This window comes from Suillus paluster (assembly GCF_016628075.1).
Source record: "Suillus paluster strain FC165 chromosome Unknown EDB91scaffold_23, whole genome shotgun sequence".
NCBI classification, from domain to species: Eukaryota; Fungi; Basidiomycota; class Agaricomycetes; order Boletales; family Suillaceae; genus Suillus; species Suillus paluster.
In genome coordinates this window covers 434,585-448,088 of record NW_024537583.1, presented here as the reverse complement: position 1 = coordinate 448,088, position 13,504 = coordinate 434,585, and the positions used below count along the sequence as shown (strand labels likewise).

The 13,504-nt window shown below is 48.1% G+C and overlaps 5 protein-coding genes across 5 annotated transcripts; 1 reads left to right on the top strand and 4 right to left on the bottom strand.

Annotated features, from left to right (window-relative positions):
* Positions 1 to 511: 511 nt before the first annotated feature.
* Positions 512 to 1,590, bottom strand: EDB91DRAFT_1237175 (uncharacterized protein; the record flags this gene model as incomplete). Its single annotated transcript, XM_041321552.1, has 3 exons — positions 512 to 832; positions 884 to 1,142; positions 1,214 to 1,590. The coding sequence occupies 3 exons, from the start codon at positions 1,588 to 1,590 to the stop codon at positions 512 to 514; spliced, it is 957 nt and encodes a 318-aa protein (XP_041177673.1).
* Positions 1,591 to 3,129: 1,539 nt separating this feature from the next.
* EDB91DRAFT_1052608 (MFS general substrate transporter) lies at positions 3,130 to 5,642 on the bottom strand (the record flags this gene model as incomplete). The annotated part of the gene is made up of 16 exons (XM_041313690.1): positions 3,130 to 3,183; positions 3,244 to 3,433; positions 3,496 to 3,581; positions 3,636 to 3,709; positions 3,756 to 3,783; positions 3,848 to 4,145; positions 4,208 to 4,256; positions 4,299 to 4,381; positions 4,438 to 4,606; positions 4,662 to 4,679; positions 4,731 to 4,912; positions 4,964 to 5,053; positions 5,165 to 5,191; positions 5,245 to 5,298; positions 5,410 to 5,451; positions 5,506 to 5,642. The coding sequence occupies 16 exons, from the start codon at positions 5,640 to 5,642 to the stop codon at positions 3,130 to 3,132; spliced, it is 1,581 nt and encodes a 526-aa protein (XP_041177672.1).
* Positions 5,643 to 9,041: 3,399 nt separating this feature from the next.
* On the bottom strand, positions 9,042 to 9,749 carry EDB91DRAFT_1081807 (uncharacterized protein; the record flags this gene model as incomplete). Its single annotated transcript, XM_041315413.1, has 2 exons — positions 9,042 to 9,681; positions 9,727 to 9,749. 2 exons carry the CDS (start codon positions 9,747 to 9,749, stop codon positions 9,042 to 9,044), a joined length of 663 nt encoding a protein of 220 aa, XP_041177671.1.
* A 241-nt stretch (positions 9,750 to 9,990) lies between these two features.
* On the top strand, positions 9,991 to 10,985 carry EDB91DRAFT_333995 (metallophosphoesterase domain-containing protein 1). Its single transcript, XM_041326896.1, has one exon. It carries the CDS (start codon positions 10,023 to 10,025, stop codon positions 10,923 to 10,925), a length of 903 nt encoding a protein of 300 aa, XP_041177670.1. The 5' UTR covers positions 9,991 to 10,022; the 3' UTR covers positions 10,926 to 10,985.
* EDB91DRAFT_333994 (uncharacterized protein) lies at positions 10,986 to 12,146 on the bottom strand. Its single transcript, XM_041326895.1, has 4 exons — positions 12,018 to 12,146; positions 11,761 to 11,970; positions 11,575 to 11,706; positions 10,986 to 11,510 (listed from the first exon to the last, which is right to left on the bottom strand). The coding sequence occupies exons 2-4, from the start codon at positions 11,813 to 11,815 to the stop codon at positions 11,047 to 11,049; spliced, it is 651 nt and encodes a 216-aa protein (XP_041177669.1). The 5' UTR covers positions 11,816 to 11,970; positions 12,018 to 12,146; the 3' UTR covers positions 10,986 to 11,046.
* Positions 12,147 to 13,504: the final 1,358 nt, after the last annotated feature.

The following is a 13,504-nucleotide window of genomic DNA, read 5'->3' as shown; positions in this document are numbered from 1 at the left end:
TAACAGCGGACCCCTGGCCAACGACTATCAATATCACATTACCCTGTCCAAAGTGATCGATGGGTTGAGCTCATGTATAAACACCTGTTTACAACATGGAGAAGAGGGTCCCCACATGTTCTAGAAATTCTCCATCAGAAATTTTGTTCGAGGATGGAAGCGCAGTTCATTGATGCCCTATGACGCCCAGTGAAGTGGTATTTGCAATATGACAGGCCTTAAGTTTGAGGTCGTATTCTAAGAGTGTTGGAGCAACGTTATATCACTCAGGCTAGATACCAAGAACACCTGCATCATGCTAACTCACCTGGAACCACTGCGTCAGCTGAATAAAGACACCAGAAACGGGACCCACCAATACCACAAACCGCGCGGACGCCATCCAGCAGTGCAAAGCAACACCCTAATCCAAAACAGAAACTCATATTCTCATCATGGACCCACAGGAGTAACATACAACCCCTTTATAGACTCGATCGCTATCCTCGCGCTCATTCTCAACTTCCCCTCCTCACCATCCCCCATCCGCATACCCAAGCCCCATCTTCTCCGCCGCTTTCCGCACCCCCTCATCTTCCCTCCCTGCATCCCCTTCCATCTTTTCCTGCGCCCACCACCGCACCGCCCGCTCCCGCAGCTCAGGCTGGCGCATAATGGCAGCGCGCGTGGAATTCAGTAGGTGTGCGCGTGGGAGGGAACGCTCGAGGTGTGCGAGAGCGGGTGCGAGGGATGTACTGGGTGGTCCTGGCTGCTGTGATACAGGAAGGAACTGTGTAAGAAGCGGGAGTAAGAGGAACAGTGCTTGGCGTGCGGACTGGATATTGTCGTGCCACTATTCATACAAACTTAGTCCACTATTACACTGGAAACGAGAAATAAGTACCATGAACACCCTCATTCCATCCCTGGGAAGCGGCATCGCACTCGCGCTCGTCACGACATAACCTTCCGCAAGGGCTGCACACACTAACACGCCTAAAACATACCCCCTCCATCTATCCCTCCCATTTGCGCTGGATGTAAGCAACAACAACGCCGCCGCAGTACGGATATACGCGAGAATCGCGCTTGCAAAGACAAAGAGTGCGTAATCACTCGCGGAGGTGCATGGGGCGCAGGTCTGGAGTGCCCTTTGACCAAACCTGTATATATAGAACGTAGATGAGAAGTGGTTAGACTTTGCAATATCGATACGTGATGGAAATAAACGCACCGTACAAACCATCCCCTCGATTCATCAGTCCTAAGTCGACTTAGTAAAAGTTCAAGATCAGGTGGCATTGGCACTGGCACAGCAAGTCCTCCGTCTCCTCCTCCACCCGCCCCAAATCCAGCCTCTGATAATAGTAACGCATGGATACGCTCAACGGGGAGAGTGAGAGGGATTCCTAGGCGCGTGAAAAGGTTGGGTGAACGCTGGATGAGACCGTACAGAGAGTACAATGAGTGTAGGAGCACGACGCCTGGGAAGAAGCTTGCGGAGGCGCGTTTGTATAGGTCATGAAATTGGTGGTATACGATGAGCCATCCTATAGCTATGAGGAGGGACGTGAACAAGAGTGTATCGATAGCAGGATTCAAGAGACTCATTACAAGTTTTGACAAGTGCTCAACAACACGCGCTTTCGTCGGAAGCAGTTCGGAATTCGGATGCGACAGATGCTAACACTAGTGTTTCGCGGTACATACAACACTCATGCTAAGATGGCTATTGTAGAACTAGGTACGTATGAATAACGAGCTAAATGATAGTGGATATGTGAAAGGTAGCATGCAAGGGAGTATCATCGTACACGACAGAGATACTAGATATCATGATATGAATTCATGCAATCTAGTATGTCTGTCGTATACGACCTGAAAATATTGTACACAAGGAATATAATATAATCCGATTTCGAACTTTTTGATGAGACCTAGGATTTCCGTGTAACACTGCCATGAATGAAAGGAATCGGAAGGACACGTCAGCAGCGTCGATATAGATGCTCTGACAATGAACGCACCTCCACAACTTCAAAAGATCGATCACCATTCAACAAAAACCATCAGCGTACTCCAAAATGGAGAAGCCATGTGAAAGGTAGCATGCAAGGGAGTCCGTCAAAAAGAATTGTCGTACGCAAGAGTGGAACTGGACTCGTAGCAGCGCATCGCGACGCTGGGACAGGTCCTGTGCCACTGTTGCTACGACCTAGAGACATTGAACGACATCACCCCAACGAATATAAACCGATTTCGAAGTTGTTGACGAGACCACGCTTTGCGAGACATAGGATGGGTCATGCTGAGATCGTGAAATCAGCAAGTGTCGATGAGGATGTTCTGGCTACAACGTAGCCTCCCGCAGCTCCTCCAAAACATCGATCACCATTCAAACAAAAACTCGATGAGGCGTCGCCACCGGTACCCGTACTCCAAAACAGAGAAGGCATGCGACAGGTAGCATGCAAGGGTGTGACATCAAGAAGAATTGTCCTGTACAACAGGGTGGTGGGCAATGCTCGCTAACAAACCATGATGCTTATATAAGCCAGCCACACGTTGGACATCAACATCGTGAATAAACCAGACGCTGTGTACCAGAGAAGAGACCTTCACATCAAGTATTTGCGGGCGAAAGTTGATGGACAGATATTCTACACAATAGTTTCAGGTCAGAAATTTGCCACTACGCATTTATGTGCGAGATATACTATCATGTAGCCTCAGTGAAGGCTGGTTTTAAACTACAATAGGCAAACAAAAATATTTCTCGCTGTGTACCGTGGAGCAGAAACGAGAACAGGTTTGGTACACAGAGGGGAACTTCAGAAGAAAGGCCCTTTGAAAGGTGAAATGTCAGCGCCTCAGCCACATTAATCGCGATTTTCCAAAAATGTGACTTACGGCTTCGGCACTACACATTTGATGCACGCTAGATTTTTTGTGCAGTCTTTCGCTCTAGATCAACCTTGACTCAGACTTCGCCACAGGTGGATACTATTCGTGCAAAAACTCCTGTACAACATTACATCGATACATAACTGTGTACTTTCACAGTAACAGCTACATAGGTCATGTCATCAGTGAACACGATGATTGTCATGTGGCAATACGAATCGGAGTAAGCATCGGGTATGCTTAATGTTACAAAACATATCTGAAGTCCCTGTTCACCCTATCTGTCAAATCCAGGAATCCCTATGCAGGTGAAATATTGATATCGCACACGAAAAGAAACCATCTATTGGAAGGACGCACCTTCTCGACCTTAACTTCTACACGCCTCCCATCCTCTGTGATTCGCTCAATAATGTATTCTTCTTCAATAACATCAAGATGCTCTGTGTCGCGGATTCGGTTCTCTCGGGCGAGAACGACACGGATGACAAGGAGAAGTATCGAACAGGTGATGGTACATGCGCCGATGACAGCCCATGGGATGTGGTAACTGCACATAAATCATAATTACTTCGAACTTTCCTTCCTAGAGTCAGCCGAAGAATGACCTACCGGGGTTTGTATTGTGCCTTCCACAAGAAGGGGCCAGCTAGGTTTCCTATGCAGGAAGATGAAAGCATGATGGCGTTAGTAACAATCTGGAGGTCGATGTTCACTTGAGAAGCGACGTTAATAACTGGCTGAGTACCTACCCTTTTCGTGTGGCCAGCAGTCACGTTATTAAGCCACGACAACGCCAGTGCAAATGAAGCTACGGAGATAGCGACTATGGAGCAATGAGCATACAAGCACACTGTGGGCATCACACGTACTCATGTACTGGCCGACAAGGAGTCCAGCCTAATACCGTGAGATATGTGATATTAAAGACGACTCGGTAGACTTGCAGAAGCAAGCCACATACCCGATCTGACCAAGGAAGTAGGTTTACCAGCAGGATGCCCGACCACGCCGGGATGAATGAAATAGCGCCAATATATGCTCTGGAATTAGGCCATCGTGTAGCAAGCCTAATAGCAGTGAAGATTGCCAAGATAAAAACCACGCCAATAACACAAGACAAGAGAGTCGTCTGTACATCAGTGAATCCGAACGAAGCGATGATGAGAGATTGCTGGATTGTCAGTGAGTTAACCACATTGATTAGAGCCGAGAAGAGGGCGAAGAGCCATGTCTTGGGATCAGTCAAGGCTTCGACCATCCTAGAGATGAGTATGTGAGGAAGAATGAAAAGAAAAGAAGAAGAAATGCATCTGATACGTACTGTTCCGTCTTAAAGTGTTTGTTTTCTACACCTGTTTGGTTTTCCTGTACTAATTGTAAGATAACAAATGATATCAGTTATTTTGACAGACGCGCCTTGATGCGCTGTACAGCTTTGACCCGCTCATTGGGAGTGAGGAACCAAGCGTTCGTAGGTGAATCGGGGAAAAATAACCTCCATCACGCGGAGATCTCTTGGTTAATGATACTAGGCACTTGGAATGGACTCACCAGAATGAGACGGCAATGATCAACGTCATTACACCGGTTATGATCATGAGCCTGCGATCTATTGAGAATATGGAGTAACATAAATAAATGTCAGACCATTGCCATGGTTCGAACCCTTTGGTATTCATGTGCAAAGTACCGAAGCTGATGAAACCAGAGATGATTTGTCCTAGAGTTCGCTGGCTTAGGCGGCAACATCAAGCATCGTATTTCAGTAAGCGCACCAGTGCCAATCATCAGAACTGGGTTTTTAATTAGTCGACTTCGCCGATCATTTGCGAACTGGACCTTACACCAATAACCAACCCGCAGTGTCTGTTCCGTCCGTGTGTAGAACATGGAGCTAACAATCAAGAATCCAGCAGTGACCGACCCCTCGCATGCGCCCAGCAAGAAGCGCACAACAACAAGCCCAGTAAAGCTTTTGCATGCTGCATGACATGCAAGTGCAATTGCCCAGACGAAGATATTGATACTGATAGATGCTGTGATCGATATTCAAATTGATAATGCCTGTAAGGCCTACCTCATCCATTTCCCGACCGGGAATCTCTGAAGGGCAAGGTTCTGGGGATACTCGAAGACAAAAAAACCGAGATAGAACACTGTGCCAAGCCTCGAAGATAGTATGAATATACAGCTCGAGTAATATATATATTCTCACCAATTGTACCTAAAGTTGACCTTCAGAATTTGAACACCAGGAACAAGAACGAGAACAGCTTACTCATTCGTGGTCAGGTGCGTCGCCTGCCTGACGACACGCGTCAGTACCGGTTTTGGCTGGTTTCGACATACAATCCTTACTGAATTCCAAGTATGGCCGCAGAACCCAAGGTTGTCTTGTCCATAGCTTGGATACTATGCGCATGTAAGCACTGATTTGTGGTGAATACAGTCTACCTACCAGTAAACAACTGAACGGTGATCCTCAGACGTGATAGATTTAAATGATCGAGTACAGCGGTCGACTCACCACACATGAGAGGCATGATATGTCTATCGATCTTCCTCCTGAAACGAAAGCTTCCGAACAATGTTGATGTGTGTGCAATTTTCACAGCGCACCTTATTTTCAAAGCCTCATCTGGATCAAGAGCTGAAGTTGAACCAGCCACGAGCTGAGCGCCAGCGTCGACGTCCTTGGTCGACAAAAGGACCCCTGTATGTTTCTCGTCCCTGAGTACAACGGATCTCAAACTCATTCTGAGAGGACGTGAAGAGGTGTAGAAGCGTCTAGTTCTTGCAACTTCAAGTTGCAGGTGCAGTTAATTCGCCTCTTTTATATCGTCTTCTTACGCATCTTGCGGACCGATAAGAATTCCACAGCTATGTACTAGGACCGGTGCACCGTGCTGGTGATAGTAGTGATTCTGACCGAATTAAATCTGCCTAAAAGGATGCAGCGAGAGCAAACCTACACGATAGCAATTTCGTTTATCCGTTCGGAGTGCGCACGGCGGGTTGTATTCCCGTGGCTGGTGTTGAGTGGGAGGGGTGGTCCGATAGGCCAAAGTCACGCTGTCTTGACGGATGATGCCTTGAGATGCGGTCATTGGGAGATAATGAGATGCGGCTTTGACAATATTCTTCATCTCCTTCAAAGCGCTTCAAGAACAGCGGTTTGTGTGTTACTCGAATTTCGGTTCTATAGCGGATATAAGCAAGGTTTTGTTACAAATTCCCATGGGTGCAAGTTATGGGTGAATCAAAGTCCCTGCACCTCGTACTTCCCTTACTTATCTGAAGACTTATCCAAGCCAAGTTATCAAAAGAAAGTCAAGTCCGTTGGAGCAGGGCCGGCGGTCTCAGCCTAGAGCAATGGCAACAGCCTCGAATGGTGATGGTGCTACTCTACGGACACACTGGAATCTACTCTACATGCTGACCTAAGCTATGGAAAGGGCCGTGGAGACCCCGAGTGTGTGGTCCCTGTCTGTGGAACCCCGAGCAGAAGAACAACCTGGACAACTTATAAACCTCGTCCACACCCAGTATTATCGCCCGGAGTTTGGCGCCAGGAGTTCGCGCTGGTCAGTATATACAGTCACATACCGGACGTCAGTGTTATTATGTAAATTGATTTTTTCGAACTTGAGTACTATCATCTAATCCACTCGTGCAAATTATCGTTATCTTCGATCAATGTCCCTCCCGGCGTCCGTCTCTCGGTCAAAATATTCACTCGTACGTTCCCCGGCCCAGCGTCATTGCCTACTTTGAACCGTTCGACTCTCCCCTCCCAATCCAACTATGAGTGGTAGCCCTTCCATGCATCATTCACCAAGTCTCCGCAAATGTTCGCTTCCCCTTACTCCCTGAACCTAGAGAAGACGATGATGGCTCAGAAACGCTCACAATCCTCGAGGCGTTCAGAGCCCTTGTCGAAGCTAGTTTCGCACCATAACGCCCAGCTGAGACTGATATGCTGCGGTATCGGCACCGAGCTTCCCTGTCATATTCACCTCAGAGAGTGATCCGTTCAGGACGTTCGACCTGTACGTCCACACGTTGGGAGATAGGATGGACCTTGCTCGTCGAGATCAAGGGACATGACCGCGACGTGACGTCGTTATCTTGGTTCAATGACGGCGCCCACATCTTGTCCTCGTCGTTCGATAGCACCATCCGAGAATGGCGGTTGATTGATGGGGAGGAGCTCGTCGTTCTTAGGGGTCATGCCATTGGCGTCAAATCATTCTGTCTCTCTCCGGATGAATGTCATCTTGTCAGCGCGTCGTGGGATTACTCAGTTCGCATCTGGGACCTCTAAACCAATCAGCCAGTCGGTGACCCACTCTTGCACGACGACGAAGTCTTCACTGTGGCCATGTTACCTCATGGAAAATACATTGCTAGTGCTGGATAGGACGCAAATGTTTATGTATGGAGCATGGAGGCAGTGCTCCAACAGCAGATTGGCGTGCGTATGCACACTGCTGTTGTTGGTTTATTGTCTAAGGAATGTAGTTGTCGTTTAGGCGCATGACAAGGATGCAAAGCTCGACACGAAGCCCCAGGCAAATAATCTCTGCTTCTCGTTCACACTACATCTCACTTCTTTTCCAGGAGCGTGCAGCTCCGTCTAGAGGCGTGCATCAATCTGGTGTGAGTAACCTCATCATTTACTCATTTATCTCGTTAGATCTTTAACGTCCGTCTTCTTTTTAAACTGCAGGTCAACAACAGAGGCTTTTCAGTATAGCTTTTCGTTCCTGAACTCCTAGCCTGACGCTGATACAAAGCGATGATTTCTGGGGCAACGATACAAACCGCACGCCTCACCGTGCGGCTCCGCTCCGCTCCAGAGCCCGTCATCTCCTGCAGTTTGTTCAGTTTTCTGCGTTTCAGCGCCAGACTTGTAAATACGCTATAATCAATACCGCTCCAGCCCCGGGGTCGGAATTTCAGCTTATTTCCTGTAGGAATATCCACGCATCCCGTAAATATTGCTCCTTGTCGCGATGAAGATGTAAGTGGTTCCCCATTGTTCATCTGATATTATTGAAATATAGTTGAAGAGATATGGTATTGCCCCTGAATCTGACGCGGAAGCGGCTGCAGCTATGCGACGTCTGGATGGCAACGAGCCCGACAGTTCAACGCAACCAGTTCACCCTGCAGTGGGGTTACAAGGTTCACAAGGGCTACCACAAGGCGCGACTGACGGGGCAGGAGAAGTTGTCTATGAAGGAGTGAGCTGCTGTGGATTTTTCTGCGGTCGTCGTCGTTCTCCTCCTCGGGAGCCACGTGGTCATCTAGCAGGCTCTCTGTCACTCATTAATTTCTCTCTTCCCTCTCGCTTGCGGAGTATCTCACAGTTTGTGCCGTCCTATGTTCATGAGCACGGTATCGGTCCTGTGCTATTGTCTCATTACAACTACTCATCGCTGTTGCATCGTTGACTGGGACTGTTTGAATTCTACGCTCCAAAGTTGAAAGCACTGGTTTCTCTAGTCCCGCTCCAACTTCCATTGAACTTGCGGACATGTAACATTAATATTTCCGAAGGTGGCCTCCCACCGTTTTTGTACGCGTAGGCGCGAAATTTCCCCATTATAAAGTTACCAAGTAGCGTACTAGGACGCGAGTGGATTGGGTGCGGGGAATGCGCAAACGGGACGTTTCGAGGGAGGTTGTTTGCTCGACGCGGGTTGGGATCCCGCCAACGGCAGAGAAAATCCTCAAATGAGTCTTAGAAGATACAAGACTCAAATAAAGACACAACACCTGTGAGGCTAGGCAGGTGGTTGGGAGAAAGTTTCAGAGGTTCGAAAGTCCCAGGTCATAACAAGCCAAATGATAGCGGTATGTGAAAGGTAGCACGCAAGGGAGTCACATCAAAAATTGTCGCACACGATTGAGGTGACGGACTCCGATAAGCCCTTACTGGAGTCAGGTACATCAGTCGTGTACGACCTAGAGATATTAAACAGACGGCACCCAATGAATGTCGAACTTTTCGACGAGACATACACTGCCATGAAATGAAAACCGAGTCATGCTGAATCGTGAAGGACAGACATCAGGAGGTACTAGTGTCTGATAAAGTTGCTATGACCATGAACGCACCTCCATGACACCTCCAAAACATCGATCACCATTCAAACAAAAACCCAATGAGGCGTCGCCACCCGTACTCCAAAACGGAGAAAATCTTCATCAGCATCCTCATCCGTAGGCACGTTCCCCTCCGAGTCAGGGATATCCATAATCTCACCGAGTGGAACGACCGCTTCTGCCCATGCTGGGACCTTCTCTGGGTGTTTCGGGCGTGTCCGCAGCTCCTCAAAGTCATCCACAACAGCAGGTGCATCGCGGGGTAGCCCTTTCATAATCAGGCGGTTGTATGCCTTCTCCATGATATAACATAATCCAGCCATGATGGCGTATTGAAGTGCCTCGTCTGCGTCAGTTGCAAAGCCTGTGGTGGATTTATTATGGGGATATGGATCGGGTAGAGCTGAGAGCGCCCAATCGGGTTGAGACTGCGTCCAGAAATATTCGAGCTCGTTGCGGAATTGGACTGTCCAGTCTATGACGAAGAATTGATAAAGGCGATAGAAAGACGCAGATGGTGTATCGCTAGGTAAAGGAGAAATGAGTGGGAAAAGTCGGTGAACAAGAGGTCGAGGAATGAGGGAGTGTCGCCATGACATGGGTCTTCGAAGTGGATATTTCTGGAGAACTGCGGTGCGATCTGCGAGGAGTTTTGAAGGGGTTGGAGGGATAGGTTCGCGCAGACTGAACATAAATTTAATGTTTATTGAAGTGAATCGATTGACCTACCTCTGTATCTGTTCGTGTGGCATGGATGAAGCTGAACTTCTGAAGCCGGTCGGATTCGAGCAAATTACACGTGTCGAATCTCCTATTTGATGGAAGAACTAGGCTAAAGTGCCTGCAACGTTACGCCAGCATCATGAACTACTCACTAGGTATTGAACGTTGAACGTTGAGACGTCGAATTCAGAAGAGACCAAGGTGTCGGGCGGTTATGTAACGTGGGTTGGGAATTTAGAGTCTGATTCAGAGCGCTTATTGTTAGTTCCTACGCAGTACTTGATTGCAGTACTGACTTGTTCATGTCTAGCTTGGATGAAATCATTTATCGCAAGGCTCCAAGTACATGGGAGCTGTTCAAGTCGAACCCTAGCCTTTATCTGGCCTCCAAGCTATATAGCCGTCTCAGCCGACAACCAAGTCCGCCATGTTCATTTTCTTCCGTCCGAACCATATGCATCTCAGACACTCACAATACCGACATATCTTCCCTGATACCACCTGGTGATATCCTCATTCACGCAGGTGATCTTACCCATTCTGGCACTCCTCGTGAGCTCCAAGTCACCTTCGACTGGCTAGTCTCCCTTCCACACGAGCACAAAATCGTCATAGCCGGTAATCACGATACATTCCTACAGACAGAAGAAGGTCGCTCATGGGCTCAATCATGGCGAGAGCGTGGAATTATTTATCTGGAGGACGAGGCACACACCATTCAAGTGCGCAGTCGCATATTCAAAATCTTTGGTAGTCCGTTCACTCCGAAGCACGGCAATGGTGCCTTCCAATACCCACGTACCGGTACCACTGACAGTCCCAGCCGTTGGTCTGTCATTCCCGATGACACAGACATTCTTGTCACTCACGGTCCTCCACACGGTCATCTCGACCTCAACGGTCTTGGTTGCAGAGCCCTACTTGCACGTATGTGGGAACTTTGTAGGAGACAGCCCCCAGCGCTTCATGTATTTGGACACATCCACGGTGGTCGTGGGATCGAGAATATGCATTGGAACCCGGCTCAGTCAATTTGGGAGGACGTTGTGCGCAAAACAGGGGGCTGGCTCTATACCATGCGTTTGCTATGGGCGATGCTTTGGGGTGGCCAGAATAGCCGTGTGAGGACAGTTGCTGTCAATGCCTCTGTGATAGGAGGTCCGCGAGACCGAGATGTACGGCCTCCTGTAGTCGTTGATATATAAGATATCTCGACGTATTTCGCACTATCTCATACTAAAAGCACACTTATGTTGCAGCGATACCCACTCACGAGTTTTGGTCAAACAATATCATACATGTCTTATACTACCATACTACCCCGACTCATCCTTCCATGTACGCTCCACACATAGCCTTTAACTCGACCACCTTTGCTGCCTGTATTTTGACTCCATACTCTACCGCCTTGGCGTGAATGTTTGCCACCTTTATTTTTGCATTGCACCTCCTGGATTCTTGCATCAGGTACTGTGCTGCATCCGACATATCATAGCTCTTCGAATTCCCAGCCTTCCCGGCTTTCTCCAGTTTCGCTACCAGACAGTACATCCAGGGCGCGGCGACCACCTTGAGCCCAGGCTTATTGAAGACGACTACATTATTGCGAATCGCTTCATTATAAATGTTGTTCATAGTGTCGGCGGGGATGAAAATGGCGGTGTGGTTGTTCATCCAGCCTTTACCAAGCTGCATGGTCTTGGCGGTGCTTTCGATTGCACCTTGCAAGACCTTGTGGTTTGTCCTATCAACGCTAAAGAAATCTACATCTCCTGTAGAGGCGCGGGAGCCTGAGCGAGATATTCAATTGCATTATTATGTCAATGGGATATAGGGAGACCACCGAATACGCACGGAGGAACATCGTATTGATAGCGCCCCCAACAGCAACGATAGTGATCTGTTTCTTCTCCTTCTTGAGCGCCTCGGCCGTTAGGTTGAAGCCACGCTCAAGATCCTGAGCCGTGAGTTGCTTGTCTTCCTCACCTGACGAGTATTGTTTGATCTCTCGTGAGGTACGTCATATAATATATTTCTAACCTGGCCTGTTGACGAAATCGGTGAGACTTGCTGTGTCGCTGAAACACTGGCCCATTGTGATTGGATTCGGTGGAATATATTTGAAGAGCAAGATAGATGTCTTTGAGCGCTCAAATTTCAAAGGCGAGGGTGTGGAGTACCCTTCATATATATATGGTTCTGAGAAGGGATGGTGCGAGGCGCCTGCCTACCCTAAGTAGAACTGGAATGCTGATTACAATTGAATAAGGATGCAGAGTGATTCAATCATGCCGCACCTTTCTGTCAATGCATGCCTCAAATCCTTTACAACTACAGGGCATGTCGACTCGAGAGATCGAGATAATCTGACCATTAAAGTTACTTCAAAGTTCAGTTGCAATATTCAGCCTGTGGTAACACTAAGGGGTGCGCGTTGTTGTTGATTGTTAAGGTATGTTTACTATATTTATTGTTGTTTGCAACATATTGATTCACAGCGCCTTTCCAGTGTTTCAACTTTCGACAGTTTTGAATTTTATCTCGACAAATACTGCGTGTATTCACTCAATTCTGGGCTTGAAGAATGTGCATGACGATGTCACCGATTTGGCTATCCTCATTGTGCTCGTCAAACCCGAGGCGCCAATACCGATAGCTGGGCATCTCCGCCACATTCGATAACCTAATCGGAGCGATTCGACGCCATGAGCCTATCTGTCGGCGATTCTGCTTTCGAGCTTTCACGGTGGGCGAAAAGCTATTGAGCTCACAAGTAATGCTTGTATAGGGACTAATGTTTTATTTTAAAGAAGTCGGTGATGATACCAGCAGATTTCGATGGAGCGACCTAATCATCGAACGGAAGACCAGAGGAACGACGTTCAAGTTCGTCATGAGCTTTTGCGAAGGTTTAACTGACCACATCTAGGATGTTTGACGCACTGTCATTTTGCTGTCTGACGAGCGTGTCACAGTAGTGATGAGATGGAAGGAGCATTATTACGGAGTGCTCTGCCGTCCAGTGAGGATGCGATTCTTTATCGTGTACGTAGATCACAAGATTCTACTCCGTGGAAAAGAGTCGCATCCCCGGAGGCTTCGTTCGGGCAGTGGTAGAAAACGTGCACGTGGCATCCAAACTTGAAGTCTCTTGGCAACTCTCGAGCACCCGTGAAAGCTCTGTCGCAAGCACTGCGCTGTGGGGGCACAGTGCATGGAACAAAGTTCTTCACTTCAGCGTCGTTCTTAGTCGTGACCAAGGGCTCTTGAGTGTGCGGTGATTGAACGTTCAACGTTCAGTTGTGACATGGAATTGTGGTGAGTGAAACTTTTGAGCACAACCTAAGACGGGAGGATTATGCACTCACGCGTGTTGTAAACTAATTTCCTGTAGGTGGACTAATGTAGAACTCGGGAGGGAAACGGTCGTTTCTTTTGTGAGGTTGCCAGCTGAATTCAACCTGTCACGAGATGCGTGCTTCCTTGGGTGTGTGCAAATTTTTGGTTAGGCTTGTCGTGCAGACTAGAATATACAAGGAAAGTAGTCTTTCTTCCATGCCCAGGCCTTCTCGCAGCTCACGAGACACTTTAAAACTTTCTCTCCCCATGTGGGGATACGTCTTCTCTCCGTCTCTGGCGGCAGTGTCGGAGGTTTATGATCGAACATAATTGAAATACGAACGGCGACTCATACTTTTTCGGTATCAATTGTGGCTTGATCACAAGGTGACCGCTGTGGACGATTCCGACCTACTGTACTACTGATTTCTCATCAGCGCAACCC

Excerpts from the sequence above, each read along its gene's own strand:
- EDB91DRAFT_333995 (XM_041326896.1), top strand. The coding sequence starts at position 10,023 with ATGTCTAGCTTGGATGAAATCATTTATCGCAAGGCTCCAAGTACATGG.
- EDB91DRAFT_333994 (XM_041326895.1), bottom strand. The coding sequence starts at position 11,815 with ATGGGCCAGTGTTTCAGCGACACAGCAAGTCTCACCGATTTCGTCAAC. Across the intron at positions 11,707-11,760 it reads CGATTTCGTCAACAGGCCAG|GTGAGGAAGACAAGCAACTC; the intron begins GTTAGAAATATA and ends AATACTCGTCAG. Across the intron at positions 11,511-11,574 it reads TATCAATACGATGTTCCTCC|GCTCCCGCGCCTCTACAGGA; the intron begins GTGCGTATTCGG and ends TATCTCGCTCAG.